Raw genomic sequence first — 21,011 nt, 5'->3', positions numbered from 1 at the left:
AGAGCCGTGGGCTGAGCGGGGCACACAAGGTGGGAGATGGGAAAACTGCTCAGTGCATGAAGGAACTGTGCTAAAACACCTCCCTGAGCTGGGCTTCTTTGTCAGGTACCAGTAGTGATGGTCCAGGGTTGAATACTTCCCATTTAGGGAGGAAATAAGAGAACCCTGTAGTCCTCTCATGCCTGAAAACCAGGAAGGATAATCCCAAGGGCATGAGATACCACATCCCTCCCACCCTGCACAGGCCCTGGCAGCAGTGGCTTTGTGCCTCAGCACTGTGGGGACTGGGCAGCACAACTTTCAGCTGGTGCAAAGCAATCAGAACAGCCAAGGCAAGGGGGATCTCCAGCCTTTATTGGAGCTGCAGGAGTTTGGGGTGAGGAGTGTGGAATGAAGCTTCCATAGACACTAAACACGCAAGTACGAAGCAGCAGAAGGTGCACTGCAGCGAGGGAATGTTGCTGGTGGTGAAGAAGTCAGTTCCTGCAGTGAAGTCCCTCGCTGAGAAGGTCCCTCATGGTCTGTAGCTTGCAAGGAAGGAGGCTATGGCCATTGTTACCACTGCCACCAGGAGGGGGACCCAGTGACCGCGCTGTCGCTGCAAGGAGAAGCAAGTGTTACGAGGAAATCGGTGGGGAGAAGAAACTTCTCATCCCTAGCAAACACGTCAAAATGGGGATATTTATCTGGGACCTTAGAGCAGCCTTCTGATACCTAAAGAGGCCTACAAGAAACCTGGAGAAAAGACATTCACAAGGGCCTGTAGGGACAGGACAAGGGGGAATGGCTTTAACCTGAGACGAGCTCTCAGGCAGAAGTTCCAGCATTCCAACACAAACCAGATTGGGATTCTATGATTTTTGCAGACCAGTCTCCAGCCCTGGTCCAAAAGCACTGGGAGTCGGGGTGAGGAGCATCTCCCACCTTCGCCTGCTTGCTCTGGAAGTGGTTGAGCTCATCCCGGCACTGGCGCAGCCTGGTCAGGCAGGAGCGGTATTCCTCGCTCAGGGCCTCCAGCTCCGAGCGCAGCTCCATGCACTGCAAGCACAGCAAGGGGCCGTTAGCAGGAGGGATCCCCTCTCCTCCGTACCCACCGACAGCAGCAGGGCTCCTGCAGAGGCTGCAGTGCTTCGCCCGTGCATGGGCACTGCGGTGATGGGGGACTTTCACTCCTGCTACCCGTGTGTCCGTGTGTACCTACAGGGGACAGAGCAGATCTCGGCGTTACTGGGGATGTGGTGATGCCACAGCCTGTTGCCATCTGGACTTTGCTGCCATCTTTCACCCCAAATGGGAGAGAGAAGCAGCAGTTATTTTCATGACCATGGAAGTGTGTGGGTCAGGAAGAAGACATGGAGTGCACACTCATGGCAGGGTTTGCCTCTCCTGCTGAAATTCATTCTACGTTTCACTGACTGCAGGAGCAATTACAAACTCCTTTAAACTCCTTGAAATATGGAACAGGTTGTGCTGCGTAACCCCAAAACCCAGGGAGCACCTTTTGACCTGGACAACCCTGCTGCCTTTCTGATGAGCAGTGCATTAGCAGAAGAGGCTGCAGGAGCCAATGGGGGGTAATGGAGTCCCTCCCCAGTTGTTCCCTTTTAGCTGTGATTGTGCTTCATAAAGCCCTCCCCCAGGTGATGCCTGATGGTGGTGGTGTACTCATCGGCCTGGATTAGTAGGACAAGCTCCTCTCCTGTGTGCCTGTAAGCTCTGCAATGGGAAGTTATAAATCCTTTTTCAGTAAGTCCTTGATATCTGATTACTGCTGTAAGAGTTGTGGGGCTGTTTGTTGGCAGGGGATATGGTTTGATGGGAAACACCATGCAAGCTTTGAAATTTTGCATCCCAGTTGTAAGGGCATTGGTTTTGTTGGCTTTGTTATGTGCAAGCTTTTTCCTTCTTGCCTTCTTTGTGCTCAGGGTTTCAGCTCTTAAAGTGTGGCTTTGGCTTTTCTGAGGCTGAGACTCTCCTGTCCATGAGTTTGCATGGAGAGGGCTCTGCTGGTGTCACCCTGCGTGCAGAGGCTGCACTGGGGGTTTAGGTAATGCTGGTATCAGGATAAAAAAAACTGGGGGGGATAATCCTTACAGGAGATTCTAAACTTTCAAGAGCTTTGGTGCCTTGTCTTGTGCTGCTGCTGGAGTGCTTACACCAGCATCTGTGGTTCAGTGACTTCCTCACCTCATTTTCCTTTGCTGTAAGCTGGAATGTCCTTTTCTGCATCTCATCCTTCAGGCTTTCTTCTCCCCACTCCTCCTCCTCCGGGTGCTCTAACAGAGGGGTTTGCTCCTCCTTGGCAGGAGTGAGAGGTGGGGTCTGCGTGGTGAAAACCTGGTCTAGAAAACAGTCAGGCTTCTGGTGAGAAAGAGGTCCAGGCGTTCAGTTTGCTTTAGAGCTTCGCTCAGTGTAGTTTAAAGATAATACTTGTGTGCTACACACACAGCAGAGGACAGGGGAGCTGGCTATCATAGGCCTGCCTCTGCAATAGAAACAAGTTAATCATCTTTAGAGGGGTTTCTAAGAGTTGCCAGAAAGGGAGGGGAGGGAGAGTTACAATGCCTTTTATTACCTTTTTTTTTCTCCAAGTACAACTGTAATTGCAATTATGAACAGGAATATATTTTGTTTTGGGGGGAAAAATGGCATAGCCACTGAAGTAGAATTTGCAGTGAAATCCATTTATTTTTACAAGTTTTTGCCATCATAAATACACTTAGGGTTTAATGTTAACTAGAAAAATATAATAACTTGGTTTGTGCAGCTTTAAAATAATCCTTTATTCTAACACAGTGTGGACTTCTCCTAGAGTCAGGTCTAACATTCCTGTGTCCAGTGTGAGCAGGGCTAGGTGGGAGTTACAAAGTTTGCTGACCTTTCCTTTGTGCCATCGTCTCCTGGGGCTTCTGTTTGTTGGTCTGGTTCTCTATCAAGTCTGTGAATGTCAAAAGTCAGTGTTACAATCCCCAGCACTGATGCTTTGGATTGCTTTATGTGTGTTTGTGTTACTTACTGTGCAAATGGCTGATTGTCGCCTCCAGCTTTACCCTCTGGTTTTGTTCTTCTTGCAGTTTATCTGAAATAATGGTAGAAGGGAATCAAGGTTGATGTAAAACTGCATCTTTATGCAGGGATGGCAGCTTCCCCCTTTTCCACAGGTGTGGAGGGGATGTTGTTGGCTGCACTGGATGTTCTTCTCTGAAGGGATGTGATTTTTAGCTCTGAAGTGCTCTTTCAGTTTTGGCAGTTTTTTCTAGTGTGCCTCTATTAATTTATGGTTTATTTTAAAGCTGTTTGAGACTGTTCTGAAAACAGAACCACCACCCATTTACTCTTCCTTAGTCGTGCTTTAAAACAGCCACATAAAGTATGTGTGTTTCCTTGTCTCTATCTGAATTGGTGCTTTAGGACACTACTGGCTTGTATTTATACACTGGTAACATCCACCACCACGCAGCAGCTCCTCAGACAGTAACCCAGGCAGGCTTGCCTTGCTGCGTTTGATGGGTCTAACAAGGATGCAAAAGTCCTCATCAAAGCTGAGGACCCTGAGATTTTTTGTTTTCAGGTCTACCATTCCAGCCTTTCTCCTACAAGTCACTGAAGTCCTTTAATCTGGTTGGAAATGACTTCAGGAGCCCTTTGGAAACCAGAAGGTTTCGTGGCAAGCCGAGGTGCACAGCACAGAGAGTGAGCCTTTTGCGAGTGCACGTAGTTGGGTTTAAGGAACAGGATTTTAAGAGTGTTTTCCTTATATCCTCCCTCCTTACGTTCACCTGGAGGACGGACCCCCACCACCATTCCCCTGCACATGATACCTTTGATGGCACGGATGTGCTCAGCCTTCAGGTCGTTGTCCTCCCGCAGGGCACCGGCTCGCTGGTGGAGCGCAGAGTGCTCGCTCTGCAGCCTGCACAGGGCCTGGTGGAGCTGCTCCTTCTGTGCATCCGCTTGCTGCAGGTGAGAACAGCCCCAGCATCAGCTCAGCTTCGAGTTGAGTGTGTGACCACTGTGCTCCATCAACAGGGTTTTGTTATTCAGACACCTGAACCCTTGGGCTCCCAGTATCCACTGGATGCCGTTCCTGTGGGGAATTGACGTACCTGAAGTTCGCTCTGCAGAATATGGAAGCTGTTTTTGAGCTCAGTGTGCGCCGTGGTCATCTGGGTCAATTCAGCTTTGAGAGTGGTGTAGTGCTCCTTCCAGAAGGCAAGGTCCTCTCTCGTCACTGCCAGGCTTCTCTAGGGAGGAGAGCAAGGACCCACGGGTGGGCTGTGACTGGTGGTGTGGTGGGACCATGCCAGGCTGCTCTGAATAACGCCTGCAGGTGCTCATGTGAGCTCTGTGGGGCTGGGGCAGCACTGCCTCTACCTGTGCGGCGGTGGTTGGAATAACCTGTGTGGGGCTGATGCCCTCTGATGGGCAGAGTGAACCTGGGCAGAGGCTTGGTTGTGGTGCTGGCTGTATTTAAGCCTGGTAATACTTGGGAGATGATTTACTTGTGTTTTCTGACAATTCCAGTTATCCTGTGTGTCAAAGGAAATTTGGGGAAATCTATTTTCATATAATAGAGCAGCTCCAGAAAAGATGTCCCTGAAGCCCTCAGCTCCCTGGATGTGTGCGTGGCTTGTTCCCTGTGTGAGTGCAGAGCAGAATGGGAGGGCTGTTCATCCCAGTTGGACTAGATTAAAGCAAACCTAGGTGTAAACCATGTTGCTTACCTCGGAGTTTTGCAGCTGCTGTTCAGTCTGGAGTTTGTCCTCCAGCATCTTCTGAAGAGCCTCTTTTGCCTTCTCCTCGTAGGTTTGCTTCTGGTCCTCCATGTCTATCAGGATCTTCTTCACACACTCCTTTGAGTAACTCTTCAAAGGAAGAATTGAAGTGATTGAAGGGGTCTTACCTGACTTACCTCTAATCTTACTAAGCCTGAGCATTAGTAAATCCAGAGTGTAAAAGCCGCTGCTGATTTGCTTGTGAAGCATTGCTTCAGCAAGGAGGACAAATCATTTTCAGATCCGTATCTAATCAGATTGCTCTAGAAACTGACACCTGACTTCATCACATGCTTGGGTGTTCTCTTTTCGTGCCTTTCTTCACCCATGGCTGTTTCTCAGTGAATCAGACGTTACCTGGGTGCAAGCCTGCAGCTGGTTTTCAAGCGCCCTTAGTTTGCACTTCAGTTTATCTTCATTCAGCTGACCCTGGGGAAGAAACAGGTGAGCTGATGTGTGGAATCACGGACTATACAATATGCCCCCCAGTGTTTTGTTGGCTTGCGTTTTGATTCGCTTTCTTCCTTCATCTATAACATTGTGTCTAAAGTCCCCTCAGTATCTCTTCAGTGCTTAGAGTTCAAACAAGCCTTCACCATCTCAGAATAAACGGGATATGGGAGAAGTAAGACTTTTATGTATAAAAGAACACTCCTGGGGCAGTTCTACTGGTTACTGAGTGCAGCTGCTTGCAGTGAGATGAGAAGAGAAAGGGGATTTCAGGTTAGTCTGGATGAGTCTGACAGCACAACTGCCTGTCCCCATGCACAGCCCTGTACCTGCCTGATGGCTCCTCCCTGCAGCACTCCTTCCCTCAAGTTCCAGCTGGTGCTAAGGTCTTGCCTTGCTGGTTCCCTTAGGAAATAGGCTGGGTCTGTGTTGCAACATCTGGCAGTTAGGCAGGGGGTCAGAGGGCAACAGTGATTCATTTCTCTCATTATAATCTCCTCTCAGTGTTAGTCAGACTTTTGTTTCATGAAACCAGCCTGCATGCAAATTGAGATAGAATTTCCACCGAAGAGTTCACGTGGGCTGTTTTTCCACCACCGATACTGAGAATGCTGCTATCTTCTCTGCTTACTGCTGTTTGAAGTCAAACCTCTGAAAAGCAGCTCCTTGATGTTACAGGAATAGCTGTTAGACCCAAGCAAAACCAGATTCTCTGGTATTTTAGCACTGGTTAGGTTTACACAGTCCAATCCCAAGTAATCTTCCCAGTTCAGTTGTTGGTACAAAGAACAAAAGGCTTTATCTTCTTAGGAAGTAGATGGGATTTTAAAAAGCATTTTTATAAGTGAAATATTATGCCTAATTTTCCTCTGCAGTTTATTGTATTTTATTCTACCTGGTTGGAGGATGGAGGCCTTGTGGCTGTTGTGCACAGATGTGAATGACCATGGAAAGTGCAAGGCAGCAGAGTGCTGTGCCTTTCCTATGCTTCCCAGCAGAAATGTGTTGGCAGCCTCCTTTCATGGAGATACAGCTTATAAATCGGGGAAAAGAACCTAAAGGTTTCCTGAAATGGAATAAGTTGTTTGTCGGGGCTGCTACCAGAACAGCATGGCAGCGTGGGGTGAGTGAGTGTGGGAGGAATAAGAAATGATGCTTCTGACCAGAAAAGTTACGTGAGCAAATCGTCGTGGAGCCTGCGTTGAGGATTATCTACATGAAAAGGACTGCTTTCAAATCAAAACACCAACAAACCCCCACCCAAACTAACCAAAACCTAAGCCCAAAACCACCCACTGGGAGCCAGGAAGAGGACAGGATTAGGGTTAACTTGCTTAAAATAGTCTGGCCTATACCATATTTGAATCCTCTGTAGCCCTCTTCTTCAGAGAGTGTGAGGTTACCTGAAGAGGCAGCTCCAAAACCTCTCCCAAACTCTTCTGCATTTCTCTACTGCTGTCATTTAAATATTGCCATATGAGTATTTTAAACTGATTTTGGTTGTCTTGTGATCAGTGAATTCTATGATACTCCTTCCCTTATTTTAGATAGCTGGTGTAAATCAATAATAATAAATGCTGTTTCTGGAAGGCTTCCAGTTTGCCCAAACACAATGCTTGTGCTAGAAAATCAAGTGCATATAGTAGTAGCAGTAGTAATTATGCACTGGAAATGACAAAGAGCATAAACTCTGCAGAGCTTCAGAGTACTTCCAAAAGCTCTTAGGCAGAAGCTCTTCCTTGTGAGGGTGCTGAGGCGCTGGCACAGGGTGCCCAGAGAAGCTGTGGCTGCCCCATCCCTGGCAGTGTTCAAGGCCAGGTTGGACATGGGGGCTTGGAGCAAGCTGCTCTAGTGGAAGGTGTCCCTGCCCAAGGCAAGGGGTTGGAAGTGGATGGGCTTTAAGGTCCCTTCTAACCTAAACCATTGTGTGGTTCTATGACTTCCACTGCACAGCATTGTCTGTACCTCCCTTTGCCAGCTCTCCTGGAGAAACCTCTTGTTCCCAGCCTCTCCCTGCACCTCCCCTGGACCACCTCCAGCATCTGCCTTGCTTCTGGCTCCTGTGCCAGCAGCAAGGTAATTTTTAGCCTGATGGAAAGCAAGAGGCAGCAGCAAAGCCTCTGTTGTGCAGCAGAGATAGCAAGAAGCAAAGTGCACCCACCTCTTTCTAATCTGAGGTTTCATGGCTACGTCCTGCTGAGTGTGTCAGGATGCTTTTTCCTGCTCATATTATATTTGAAGCAGCAAGCGAAGGCGGAAGTTTCTAACCACAGCATGTCTAACACAAGGGGGTTTTATGCCATCTCACCCAATCGCTCACTTTTCTGCCCAACAGAACTTTCAAAGCACTTTTTTAAAGGTGCAGTGGACTGTAAATTCATGTTTGATTAAGTAACCCTGTTTAAAATGCTTCATACCTTGCATAAAATGCATCACTTTAATTTTACCTCCTGATAAGAAATAAATCTGGGTCCTGGTTCAGTGCTGCCCACAGGTTTTGTTTGAGCTGTGAGGAAATGGTTTGATGCAGAGCCATGGTTCACCCATCGTGCCCCCATCGTGGTGCTGGGTCCTCCAGTCTGTGTCTGGGGCCCAGAATATATCCCTGAAGGAAGTAGGGCAGTGGTGGGATGGAGGATATCCCCACAGATCCTTGTGAGGAGCAGGCTGGATAGCTGGGTGCTAGATGGAATGGATGGATGGGGCGCGGGTTAGCTGTTGTGTTCCCAGGTTAAGCAGCAGCCTCTTTCCTCATCCAGGGCAGCATTTGCCAGCACTTGGGTTCACCACTATGCTGCATCTGAAACTTTTATTTTGGCCAAAAAAACCCTGAAGTGGTTCAAAATGCTTGAAACTTGTTTTGACAGGGATGAAAATTTGGTGCGAGATGGTGGTTTGGGTTTATTCCAGTTTCGTAGCTGTTTCCACACTTCTGGTTGCTTTTTATTTAGGAAAAAGCAGGAAAGGCAAGTATAAAACCCTCTAAAACCTTGCAGAAGGAAAGGGTTTTACACTTCCTGTTGATCTGAAAGCTAAGTGTGTTTTGTAACAGTCTTTTGGGGCACAAAAGGGGGGAAAATGTGAGGCAAAGTGATGCCCTAACTTTGTCTTGTGTTAAGCCCTCCCTGAGAAGAAAGATGACAGCAAGGAAAGAGGCAGGACAAGCAGCTACTTGCAGGGGAATGGCTCCACATGATGTCTTGTTTGCTGGGTGACAGCATTGTCTTTTAAACCTGCAAAGCACTGGAACTGGGCAGAGCTACAGATAGAAAGGGAGCCCCATGGGGTGCTCGTGCTGCTACACGCAAACCCAGTCCCACCCATGGCCCAGCAGGAACCTCCTGCAGCTCTCTGGTACCTGCCAGGACTTTTCTGATGCTTGCAGCAACGTGGAGAAAAGCTCCTGCAAAATCACCATCTTCTGCTTGAGCAGCAGCTCACGGTGCAGGGCCTCCTATGGGGAAGGGGAGAGCTGGTCAGTGGGGACAGACAGGTCTTGGTGTGCTGTGGCTCACGTGTGGGACTTCTTGGGCATGTTACAATTGGGCAGGCAGCACCCTTTCATGCATTGAGGGACTCTTCATCAGGGACTGTGGCGATAAGACAAGGGGTGGTGGGTTCAAACTGAAACAGGGGAAGTTCAGGTTGCAGATAAGGAAGAAGCTCTTTACTGTAAGGGTGGTGAGGTGCTGGAAAAGGTAAATGCTCCATCCCTGGCAGTGTTCAAGCCCAGGCTGAACAGAGCCTTGGGCAACATGGTCTAGTGTGATGTGTCCCATGGCAGGGGGGTAGAACTGGATGTTCTTAAGGTCCTTTCCAACCCAAACCGTTCTATGATTCAATAATGATATTGTTCAAAACACATGTAGACAAGGCCTTGGCAGTGCTGGGGAATGGTTGGACTTGATGATCTTGATCTTAAAGGTCTTTTCCAACCTGGTTGATTCTACGATTCCCAAAGTCCTGCTTTCTCTGTGGGCAATTCACAGTGTTTGGCACCTACCTTGAGGTAGTTGGATAACTGCACCATTTCCTGAAAGGGAAAGGGCAAATGTTTGAGAACAGTAGGGTTGTTTCTGTTTATAAACACTTTATGAGCTGGCTCCAAAATCCAAGTATTTTGGAATGAAACTGAAGCTAATGGTCTGGAGGAGCCTGCTGGGCTGCAGTTGTTTGGTTTTCCCATGGAAATGCCTGGCTTTTGCAGCTTACAGCATTGGAGTTGTGGCATCTTTGCCATGTCATGTGTCGAGTCAGGGCTGCTACTGAATGAGACTAAGAGATATTATGGAGATGCTGGGAGGGCTGGAGCAGCTCTGCTCTGGAGCCAGGCTTAGAGAGCTGGACTGGGTCAGCCTGGAGAAGAGAAGGCTCCTGAAGGGGAGACCTTAGAGCAGCTCCAGTGCCTGAAGGGGCTGCAGGAAAGCTGGAGAGGGGCTTGGGACAAGGGATGTAGGGACAGGCCAAGGGGAATGGCTTTAACCTGCCCAAGGGGAGACTGAGATGAGCTCTTAGGCAGAAGCTCTTCCCTGTGAGGGTGCTGAGGCGCTGGCACAGGGTGCCCAGAGAAGCTGTGGCTGCCCCATCCCTGGCAGTGCTCAAGGCCAGGTTGGACACAGGGGCTTGGAGCAAGCTGCTCCAGTGGAAGGGGTCCCTGCCCGTGGCAGGGGTTGGAGCTGGAGGAGCTTTAAGGTCCTCCCAACCCAAACCATTCCATGACTCTATGATATCCACGGGTCAGAAGTCCCTGTGTTTTTCTTACCTTATTTAAAACTGCTATTCCACAACTGAAATAAAGAAGAAAGCATGTTACTGAGGTGAGCGTCGTGGTGGGGTCTGTAGCAGTCAGTGGCTCTGGGCACCAGCTGCTCCAAGCAGAGTGCTGGTATTTGCACAGTGGAAGCTTGTGCTGAGATTAAACACGTGCATTGGAAGCTGCTGCTTTGCAGGTATCTGAATCCCCAGCCCTGGGAGGGAGGGGAGGGCCAGCTTACTCTGTCTGTTGGCTTGAGTCTTTTGCTCCTGCCCTTGGGTTTGTAAGGGTCTGTGTTCCTGTGAAAGCAAAGTGAGAGGATGTGAACGATCCCCCCTCCCTGAGGGGCTATGAAGTTCTTCAGTTTGGGTGTCCATCTCGGATGACATTGCTTCTAGAATGGAGAACTGCTGCTTAAACACCATCCAGTAACACAACTCAATAGGGACCAGAGGAGAGTCCTGCTCAGATGGATGGAGAAGTGGAAGTGATCCTGCAGACTGAAGTTATCCCCCAGGCCCCTGGATACTCTGGGGCACTCACAGGGAAGCCATAGGGCACTGATGGTTAAGCTATGGGTTGGTTTATCCTTCTGCAGGAGGAGTATTCCTGGCATGTGCAGGGAAACTCAGGTTGGGGTGGTAAAACCCTGTGCAGGAGTGGGGCTGCTGCCAGGGGAGCTTGGGTTAGAGAGGAGCATCCCAAATTACTTGATGGAGATGTGGGAGAGAAACACAAGCACCCTTCACCTACCTTGGGTGTTCACACCTCGCCTGGGGATGGCTTCTGCTGAAGTGCTGCAGGGGATGCTGAGGCCGAGCGGGGAGAATGCAGGGGGGAATGTGGGGCAGCTCCATGGGTGCTGGAATGAGAGAGCAGCTCGAGTCAGCATCTGAGGAACGGGCTGTGAGGAATGGAGGGGGGGAGCTGTGGCCAGGTCAGTGTTTGTACCTGCAGTGACTGGGTGAAGAGCAGCAAGGAGATGCCAAGAAACCATGGCAAATCATAAGGATCTGCTGCTCTGGCTCCAGAGCTCTGTGAGGAAGTGGGAGAAAACCTCCTGGTTTAGTGACCTGAATGGCAGCAGGAGGCAGGTAATTGCTCTGAACTCTCCTGTGGTACAAAGGGAGCTTGAGGCCATGTCTGTGGAAGTCATCTTGTGTTCCACTGCCTCTGCTCACAGGGGGTTGTGGGGCCCCTAAGATGAACTCGCAGCCTACCAGGAGAGTTGTTCATTTTGTATGGGTTATGAACTTAGAAGGAAATCTGTTTGGCTCTGAGATTGAGGTGTTTTGAATTGCCTCTTTCTATAGGTGTTACTCAGGCAGTGAGCCCTCTGGGTCATTGTTAGCTGTGCAGCACAGGGCTGGTGATGAGTACCAGGGAATCTCATTCCTGCATCCTTCCTGCTAACAGTGAAGGTGCTGGAGGGAAGCCGGGTGCTTAGAGCTCAGTTTTCGAGGGTAAAAGTAATTTATGTAAGTGCAAAGCTATAGTCTGGCAGTTAGGAGGTGGGGTTGTGCTGGGAGGAATGGCAGAACATCTCCATCTGGTTCAGGGTGTGGAAATCAGGAGAGGAGCGGGAGGGAGGCAACAGCATTTATCCGTGCTGAACTCCCCAGCTTGTTAGGAAATGCACACTGTGGTCTGTGCAGTCCTGCTTTTTGGATGTGCTTTGATGTGTGGGTGCTGCAGTGCATGCTACCCAGAGCGGGTTACCTGGAGCAGGATGGATGGTCTCAGCTCCAACCGCGCAGAGGGATCCAGCGGGATGCGCTGTCCCGGCGGCGCCCTTCCAGCATGATCCACCCCGATCCTCCTCCTCAGGAACTCCCTTTGCCGGGGGCTCTGCAGTGGGTCCGGTGTCCCCGTCCCGGTGTGGCGGCACGCTGTCACGTTGTGCCGCCGCCGCCGGTTCTCCCGCATCTCGTGCCGCCGCTCGCACTTCTCATCGTAGCTCTCGTGCCTGCGCCGCGGCCGTGGCTTCTGGGGCTGGTTGATCATGGTGTCTGTGACCGCTCCGGGGTCCTCTGACCTGCTGAAAGCCAGGGGAAAGGCATGGTCTGAGTGCAAACTGATTATTCCTAGGAGTAAATGCACATCCTGGAATCCTTGGGCAGTGAGTGCAGGCGAAGTTCCTGGAGAAATCTGTTGCTTGTGAACTTGCATGCGTTGGCTGTGTAAACACATGGTGCTGTTCTTGCCCCTCTGTTGGGTGGGTGCTGACCTGGGGATGCTAGGAACAGGATTTCAAATGCAGCCTCAGGCCTCACTACCAAGTAATGATGCTTCCTCGGGAGAGACTATTTCCTGATAAAATCCCTCTGTTATTCAAACTGATTCTATCGGGTATGCTGTTACAGTTCTTTAGCTAACCTAAAGAAAAAAGTGGAAACACAGGAAGAGTGATAGAATCGTATCATAATTTATTTGTGTTGAAGGGACCTCAAAGCTCCTCCAGCTCCAACCCCTGCCACGCGCAGGGACACCTTCCATAGAGCAGCTTGCTCCAAGCCCCTGTTTCCAACCTGGCCTTGAGCACTGCCAGAGATGGGGCAGCCACAGCTTCTCTGGGCACCCTGTGCCAGCGCCTCAGCACCCTCACAGGGAAGAGCTTCTGCCTGAGAGCTCATCTCAGTCTCCCCTCTGGCAGGTTAAAGCCATTCCCCTTGTCGTGTTCCTACATCCCTTGTCCCAAGCCCCTCTCCAGGTTTCCTGCAGCCCCTTTAGGCACTGGAGCTGCTCTCAGGTCTCCCCTTCAGGAGCCTTCTCTTCTCTTGTTGTTGATAGCTGCTGTTTCTGCTCTGAACTTCTCATAAGTGTGCATTTCTTTTGCCAGTTTATTTTTTTCAATAGGTCCTAACAGAAGTGCTGGTTTGTGAGTTAACTCTTGAGAAGCTGCGTTTATTTCTGAGTGGTTTGCTTCAGGCACAAATTCTGTCTCTATTTCTGGGGTCTCTGTGGCCTGAAGGAGGAGCTCCTCCATTCCAGCTCTGTTGCAGCCATCTACGTGTGCACGCAGGGTGTAGATATGAAACCTTCTCCCTCTTGCTGACTTCTCTGCATGGTTGCAAGCCACCAGTGCATTATGACCAAAGTCCACTAGAACATACTAAGCTGAGCAATAACTACCCTCAAGCGCTCTTCTTCCTCCCCTTGAGTTAAAGTTGTGTCCCAGTCTCTTGTCCCCTCACCCCATCAGCAAAGAGGCTCATCATCCCTGTGCACATCCCATGTACATTGCTCAGAGGGTGCCCAGCCTGGGGGGACTCATCCTGGGAGCTGCTTTGACCATGTCTGGAGCTTTTCTTGTGTTTGGCAAATCCCATTAATGTAGAAAGGAGGGGGGAAAACCCAGTTTAGTTTCTGACAACTCAAATGTCCTTCAGTGTCAAAACAAAACCATCAAAACTTCATTGGTGTCACTCTGTCTCAAGCAATAAGGAAGTAGTTCAGTCTAATGGGGAAAAAAATGGGAACAAGTAACCCCTATTTAAATGTATAATACCTCTGTGCTTTTTAGAAAGCATAAAACCTGCTCCATAATCCCCTTTATTGTCCTTGTGCTAACTGTGGTGTGCTCAAAGCTGGTTGCCGGTCCCATCTTCTCGCTGTGGGTACTTCAGCTCTTGCTCTGGGCTGGGAAGGTGTTTGCAAACCCCCATCCAGGACAGTGCTCCCAGGGCTGAGCCTGTGATCAGGGTAAAGCCATTCCCCTTGTCCTGTCCCTACAGGCCCCTGTCCAAAGCCCCTGTCCAAGTTTCCTGGAGCCCCTTTAGGCACTGGAGCCACTTTAAGGTCTCCCCTTAAGGAGCCTTCTCTTCTCCAGTCTGAACCAGCCCAGCTCTCTCAGAGATTGAAAGCAGGTACAAAAGGCTGAGCAGGTTGTTCCCATGCAGCTTTCATGTCTGTACCACACCAGTCCCACTGTGCTCACCCAGGGCTTTTCCCCATGGTGCACACTTGCTTTCCCTGGCCCAGAAGCCAAGGCAAGATCTGGCAACAGTGCCCTGTGATCATCTCCCTTAAAGCTGAGTATGAACCCCATAGCATGGGGCAGAGCCTGTGTCTACAACCAAACTGTTCCCAACTCTTCTGGATGCTGTAAAAGAGTTTTTCAACCACTTTTTCTTAGTTTTAGAAATGGCCCAATTGCATGTTCAGTCCGGCCTGTGGATGTCCTCCTCCATCCCTGCTCATCCAGCTCTTCCCATCAGGAAGCTCAGCCCCTCTCCCACCTCTCTGGGCTGCCCAGCCTGGTGCGGTGCGTCCCAAGAGCAGCATTCGTAATAGATTCAGTGAACCAAAAATGCTCTTTAAAGCAAGGTAAAGCTTACAGAATCACACAGTCCATTACTCACCCCACACTGAGCAAACTGTTAAGGCCTTCTTGACAAGCTAATACTCTTATTTCCTCCTTTTGCTACCCTGAATTACCCTCAAACACGTCCTTTATCTTTGCTTTCCTAGCTGTTACTCTTCTTGCTTCAAGGGAAACAAAAATCCCACCCCAAACAAAAAAGTGCTTCTTGCTGGTTCATGTTACAGCTTCCTGCTGTCAAAGTGTAGGCTGAAAGTGGGGCAAAAAGAGGAGAAAAAGGTGCATGCCGCTGCCTTTAGCGCAGCGTTTTCTGCTCCCCTCCATCCCTCACCACGCTGGTGCTGTGGGCACTTACCTGACCCAAAGGTCCTGTCCTACCCCTCAATGTCCACGGCAAAGCTGGGTGTTATCAGGCATGAACACGCTCCAACTGCCATCTCTGTGCCAACCACCTCGTTCTGCTGCTCTCTGCTCTAAAACAGGAAACGTTGCAGCCGAGCCCCGGTTCCTGTCTCTGCTCACAGCCTGGCTGCGGGGCGCAGGGGCCAGGCTTGCTGTGAGATTTGGGTTATCTTGGGACCCCAATGTCCCCAGCTTCTCTCTAAGCAGAGCTCAGTTATCTTTTGGGCCATCTCCCTGCAGCGGTCTCCAACAGGCTCAGGTTGGGTGCTGGTTCATGGAGCTGCTTTTGTGGCATTTGATGACTGAGTCTCCCCGAGCTGCTTTGGGGTAGAGAAATCCAAGCTTGGGGAAGTACAGTAATGCTATTATTTTAAGGCTTTTTGCAGATTGGAAAGGGGAAAAAAGTGTGTATGGGCAGCTGAGGAGAGGTCAGCAATGGCCAGGAATTCATTAAGGTCTTTAAGAGAAGTGAAAGCTGTGTTAATGCAAATCATGCAGAGAGGTGGGTTTAACCAGCTGGGCCCTGATAAGGGCTCTGTGCCTTTTGGAAAGGAACACAAGTAAAAGCAGAGATCTTGTAACACAGGATTTATTTTTACAAAGACCAGCCTAGAAGGGATATATGACCAAATGAAAAAGGCACGGTTCAAAGAGGCTCTTGAGGCTTTGGGTGCTCTGTGCTGTTCATTCTGGCCTTGGCTCAGCACCACTGCCTTTGTGGCTCTTGGTGTGGGAAGGCTGATCAGGAAACCTGCTGGTGAGCAGGATGCTGGCAGCAGATCCTGCTGTCAGGAGCTTCTCTAAAGAAGCCTCTTGGTCGGAAAAAAGCCAAGAGTTCACTACTAAAAAGGATGTTTTAATGCTGTGTGTTACTGACTTCTGGTGTATCCTAGAAAGGCAGAGAGAACTGGGGTTGTTCAGCCTGGAGAAGAGAAGGTTCCTAAGGGAGACCTTAGAGCAGCTTCTAGTGCCTAAAGGGGCCAACAGGAAAGCTGGAGAGGGGCTTTGGACAAGGGCCTATAGGGACAGGCCAAGGGGAATGGCTTTAACCTGCCAGAGGGGAGACTGAGATGAGCTCTTAGGCAGAAGCTCTTCCCTGTGAGGGTGCTGAGGCGCTGGCACAGGGTGCCCAGAGAAGCTGTGGCTGCCCCATCCCTGGCAGTGCTCAAGGCCAGGTTGGACACAGGGGCTTGGAGCAAGCTGCTCCAGTGGAAGGGGTCCCTGCCCGTGGCAGGGGTTGGAGCTGGAGGAGCTTTAAGGTCCTTTCAGCCCAAGCCAGTCTGGGATTCTTTAAAGCTGTCTCAGATTGCCAGGGTGCATCAGCATGGGGCTGTCCTGGTGGTATGGAAAAGGGCACCCAAGTAGCCAGATTAACACCCAAACCCCTCATGTCTGGCCCAAGGTGTCCTGGCATGCTTCCTGCCCTGGGTGCTATGGTCTTTTGATGTTTTCCACCTTATAGTTGCCCCTGATGAGGGAGTCGAGGAAGTCGGGGGCTACGGCCCGGAGGAGCAGCAGGTTGCCCATCAGCCGGGTTGGGTAGTACAGCTCCCGCTGGCGCAGCGCCCCGCTCTTGATGATCTCCAGTGCACATTCCTCCTTTGGCGCTGGTTTGTGCCGCACGGCGTGCGAGACCGCTCGCACCGCGTTCTCTGCAGGGATGGGAGGAGCAGTGTCAGATGGAGGGGCTGCCGTGGGCACTTGCTTCCTCCAATAAACTGAGCATCGGTCCTACTTAGAGTAGGTAAAACTATAATTATAGCAATGGCCTTCCCGTTCCTTTCTACCTCTTGAGTCACCACAGGGTGGAAGCTCCACCTCCATGGGTTTACTGCGAGGATAGCAGGGACAGAGCTCTCAGACCACACTTTAAGGAGCTGGAGTTCTGTTTCTATGATTGCACAGCCCCTGCAGCTTGGGTTCCAGCAGTGGTGGCAAAGCAAGGTGCTGAGCAGCCTGGGGCTGCAGGGCAGGTCATGGGCTTGACTTGGCTCTGCCTGGAAATGCATTGTCATGGGGTCCCAGTGATGCTGAGCTCACCTGTGTCAATGTAGCCCAGGACGCAGAGTGTGATGGAGACATTGACCTTTTCCATGATGAATTCCTGTCTCAAGGAGCTGAAAAACCCTTCCAAGGCGAACTTAGTTGCAGTATAGGGAGCAATAAATGGGGTGCCAATTCTACCTGGAACAGAGACACATCAGACATCAGGGTTTGTGTAGTGGGCAGATCAGGCTGCGTGGCTCTCCCTTCCTCTTGCCCTTCAAGTAGCTATGCTATTGAGGTTTAGGGAGTTGGAGTTTGCTGTGATGAATGCTTGAGAGAAATAAATAAATGCAGGAATGTTTAAATGTCGCATATGGCATGAAGTACCTTCAGTTGTGGGCACTACTGTTTGTGTTTTGCTGTATGTATTCCTGTGTGTAATATGTGGCCATGCAGTGGTGTATCATCGACTTCAGTGCATGAAGGTGATTAGTGGATGCAAAGAAACTGGCAGAACAGGACATAGAATATAACCCCCCCAGAGGACTCAAATTGTGCATCCAGGATAAATCCTATGCTAATCCTGACTCCCAGTGACCTGTAACTTTCTGCTATATGGTCCTTCTTCTGTCTTTTGAAGAGGAGGTACAGCAGGGATCCCCTGCAGGCAGAGGAAGGGATGTGGGCAGGGAGAGCCTGGCCCCTTGTGTGCTCACCTGCCATGGATGAAAGGACAACAATGCTACCATCACTCTCCTTCAGCATGGGAAGGGCAGACACTGTCATTGCCACGTAGCTGAGGAAGTTGATCTCCAGGAGCTTTCGGATGTGCCCAACATCCCCATCAAAGTAGTTGAAGTAGCTGTAACCGATGTGATTTAGGATGAGCATATCAAGGCCGCCTGCAAGCAGAGTTTGCTGTTAGGATCCAGCATCTCAAAACAAACCAGCTTTTTGGTGGCTGGGATTGTCCCAAAGCACCTACCCCAGGTGTTCTCAGCCTCCTTCACCACCACATCGGGGAACGTGGCGTCCTCCATAGAACCGCTCACATAGCGGGCGGACGTGGCGCCCAGCTCCAGGCACCGCCTCACTACCTGCAGTGACAGTGAGAACAGTGGTGGCAATGGAATCCCCTCCAAGGACCACCCCATCCCATGAGGATTGTTCCGTTTTGGGGTGGATGGGCAGCCGTCACCCTGTCCCACTGGAAGCCCTTCTCCCTTTATGGGAGGAGACACATTGCTCAGAGAAGTGTTTCTGGCTGCAGAGTTAATAGTACAAATATTTCCTATTTATAAATAGGAATATGATTGCTCAACTTTGATTTGTTGTATACAGGATGCAAAACCAGCTCAGACTTTGAGGAAGGGCAAAGGTTGATCAGACCAGGCCCTGAGCAGATTAGTGGTGATGATCAGAATTCACAGCTGAAGACTGCAGAGAAGGAAACGCTGTGCTTTCAGCTTTGACCACACAATTTGTTGTGGTAGGGGTGTCGGTGTGTTAGAACAGGGGAGACAGTGGACTGGATCTGTGGGCTGCGTGGCATCCCCACATGCATAGGATAGGGTGGATGTCTGTGTGCCTGTGGGGTTCAGGGTTGTGAATGGGGTTTGCCAGCCCGACATAAGCTCTGCTTGCCATTTACTTTCTTCAGCTTGGCCTCCGTGCGTGCCGTGAGCAGGAGGTGGGCCTCCATGCGTGCGAGGTGATAGGCCATCTGCTCCCCGATGCCGCTGCTGGCTCCGGTCACGATCACCCGCTTCCCACGGAGCATCTCTGGAGAGGAGGATGCAGAGCTCAGAGCTGGCACAGCCCAACTGCTCCCCGCCCCTGCCCCTGGTTGTTAATCCCAGTTTGGTGGGGAGCGTGTGTGAGGCTTGAGCTCTGCATCCAGCCTGAGAGGGCTTTTGGACATGGCAAGGGTTGACAAATAGAGTGGGAAACTGCATGTTTCCTAAGTAAATACTTTGCAGAGATCAGGCTGCTGTTGTGATTTAAGTCCAGCCCAGGTAGCTCAGCACCGTGCAGCTGTTTGCACACTTTTCCCCTCTTCAGGCAGGATGGGGAGGACAATCGTGAGAATGTAACCCCCATGGGTTGAAGTAAGAGCGTAACAACTGAAGTATAATACACTACTACTACTACTACTAAGGGAAGTACCAAGGGGAGAGAATATAAAACTCAAAGGGGGAAAGGAAAAAAACCCAAGTGATGCACAATGCAATTGCTCAGCACCCACTGACCAATGCTCAGCCTGACCTGAGCAGTTTCTTTTGGGTACCTCCCCCCAGTTTCTATACTGGGCATGATGTGCTGTGGTATGGAATACCCATTTGTGTAGCTCGGTTCCGGTGTCCTGTCTTTTCTCCCTCCCAGCTTTTTGTGCCTCTCCTCACTGGCAGAGCACTAGAGGCTGAAAAGTCCTTGATCAGAGTAAGCAGTACTGAGAAACAACTAAAACATTGTCATGTTATCAACACTGTTCCCAGACTAAAGCCAAAACACGGCACTGCACTGGCTACCAGGAAGGAGAAAAATAACTTAGAGCTGAAACCAGAATCATCGAATCATAGAATAGTTCGGGTTGGAAAGTACCTTAAAATCATCCAGTTCTGACCTCCTGCCATGGGCAGGGACATCTCACCCTAGGCCGTGTCACCCAAAACTCTGTCCCGCCTGGCCTTGAACACTGCCAGGGATGGAGCATTTACTGACAACCATGCACCCCAGCAGACCCACTTGTAATTCCAGGAGCTTTCCTGTGTGATGCAGAGTGCTCTGACCCCCTGCACTGGGTGTTAACTGTGCTTCTCTCCCATCCCTCAGCCCTCCCGTGCTCCAGCTTTTCCATGTGTGCTTTGAAATGCCCTTCCAACAGCCAGTGCTCTTCCATGTGGGCACACGTTGCTGCTCTGGCAGCAGCCTCGCTGGTTGTGGGTTTAAATGTGATTTTTCCAATGACTTACCTTCATTGAAGTTCTCAGGAGCTGAATAAAAATAGTAGGCCAGCACCAGTCCCAGCAAAGGGATCAAAATCTTCAGGATCAGCCCCATCCCTCTGCAGAAGTGCAGGCAGGAGCAGGACAAGCTCCAGAGCTCTGCCTGCAGGGAGGTGGATGTGTCAGTAGGTTGCAAACGAGGCGGGGAGTGATGGCAGTGTTCAACTGGTTCTGACCTTGCACACGTTTTTGCTTGTATCTGCTGGGCCCTCCTTTTTGCTTCCGGTGATTCAGCAAACATTAAACTAATGAATAGGAAGTGTGCTGTGGACTTTAGGCTGTCCCTTTGCACTCTTGTCCTGCCAGGAACAATAGAGTGGTTTGGATTGGACCTTAAAGCTCCTCCAGCTCCAACCCCTGCCCTGGGCAGGGACCCCTTCCACTGGAGCAGCTTGCTCCAAGCCCCTGTGTCCAACCTGGCCTTGAACACTGCCAGGGATGGGGCAGCCACAGCTTCTCTGGGCACCCTGTGCCAGCGCCTCAGCACCCTCACAGGGAAGAGCTTCTGCCTAAGAGCTCATCTCAGTCTCCCCTCTGGCAGGTTAAAGCCATTCCCCTTGGCCTGTCCCTGCAGGCCCTTGCCCAAAGCCCCTCTCCAGGTTTCCTTTGCCATTTAGGCACTACAGCTGCTCTCAGGTCTCCCCTTAAGGAGCCTTCTCCAGGCTGACCCAGCCCAGCTCTCTCAGCCTGGCTCCAGAGCAGAGCTGCTCCAGCCCTCCCAGCATCTCTGTGGCCTCCTCTGGACTTGCTCCAGTCCAGACTTTTAAAGGGCAAAATCCACTCTATGTGCTGGTTTGTGTAGGTGATCTCAGGATAACCTGCACAGTAACTCTGGTTCCTGAGTTTGTCTTAGAAAGTGAGAAGCAAACAGATCCTGGGGAGTGCTTCAATGGGAAGGGTCTGGGGAGGCTGCACACTGCTTTATCTCAGGATAGGTAATGGTGCTTAGGTGCCTGGATCCATTTGAGATGTAAATGCATCAGCTTGGGCACTGCTGTCAGTGCCCAGGAAGTGGTGTGGAGCCCACTTGGGATGTGGTTTTTGCATTCCATGTGCATCACTCATGGTGCCTGAACTCTTAGCCTGGGGTATCAATGCAGCAGCTCCATCCATCTAGAAGGCATCTTCCAGTTATGTTTGTGTAGTAATCTACCAAGTTTGGGAAGTTTTATTTGGGTAGCAGAGTGCATTTAATTTGGCCGTAAAGCCAGGAAAAAATAGGCTGAAGGGCAGTGTCCTGGGTTCAGCAGTAGCAGTCATTTTTCTCCTCCTTAGTTTAGTTGAATCCTTCTTTTTGACCTATGCTAGGACATTAGGAG

General features: G+C 50.5%; 2 protein-coding genes across 3 annotated transcripts; both read right to left on the bottom strand.

The window, feature by feature from the left end:
* Positions 1–365: 365 nt before the first annotated feature.
* TRAF3IP3 (TRAF3 interacting protein 3) lies at positions 366–15,142 on the bottom strand. Of its 2 annotated transcripts, none has more exons than XM_057400736.1 (16): positions 14,655–15,142; positions 11,698–12,016; positions 10,732–10,840; positions 10,220–10,277; positions 9,988–10,012; positions 9,229–9,258; positions 8,584–8,679; positions 5,133–5,204; positions 4,725–4,865; positions 4,107–4,244; positions 3,822–3,957; positions 3,017–3,079; positions 2,879–2,938; positions 2,188–2,342; positions 925–1,197; positions 366–598 (listed from the first exon to the last, which is right to left on the bottom strand). In XM_057400736.1, exons 2-16 carry the CDS (start codon positions 11,980–11,982, stop codon positions 515–517), a joined length of 1,725 nt encoding a protein of 574 aa, XP_057256719.1. In that variant the 5' UTR covers positions 11,983–12,016; positions 14,655–15,142; the 3' UTR covers positions 366–514. The 2 variants fall into 2 exon arrangements, with proteins under 2 accessions (XP_057256719.1, XP_057256720.1); XM_057400737.1 differs by having other exon boundaries at positions 925–1,038; positions 14,655–15,140.
* A 132-nt stretch (positions 15,143–15,274) lies between these two features.
* On the bottom strand, positions 15,275–19,911 carry LOC130594689 (11-beta-hydroxysteroid dehydrogenase 1-like). Its single transcript, XM_057400739.1, has 6 exons — positions 19,660–19,911; positions 18,339–18,469; positions 17,673–17,784; positions 17,404–17,589; positions 16,742–16,885; positions 15,275–16,353 (listed from the first exon to the last, which is right to left on the bottom strand). Exons 1-6 carry the CDS (start codon positions 19,745–19,747, stop codon positions 16,133–16,135), a joined length of 882 nt encoding a protein of 293 aa, XP_057256722.1. The 5' UTR covers positions 19,748–19,911; the 3' UTR covers positions 15,275–16,132.
* Positions 19,912–21,011: the final 1,100 nt, after the last annotated feature.

This window comes from Pezoporus wallicus, unplaced genomic scaffold (genome assembly GCF_028554395.1).
Source record: "Pezoporus wallicus isolate ANWC-B61680 ecotype Strahan unplaced genomic scaffold, APGP_CSIRO_Pwel_v1 scaffold_7736, whole genome shotgun sequence".
NCBI lineage: Eukaryota > Metazoa > Chordata > Aves > Psittaciformes > Psittacidae > Pezoporus > Pezoporus wallicus.
This window is presented reverse-complemented; position numbering and strand designations above follow the sequence as displayed.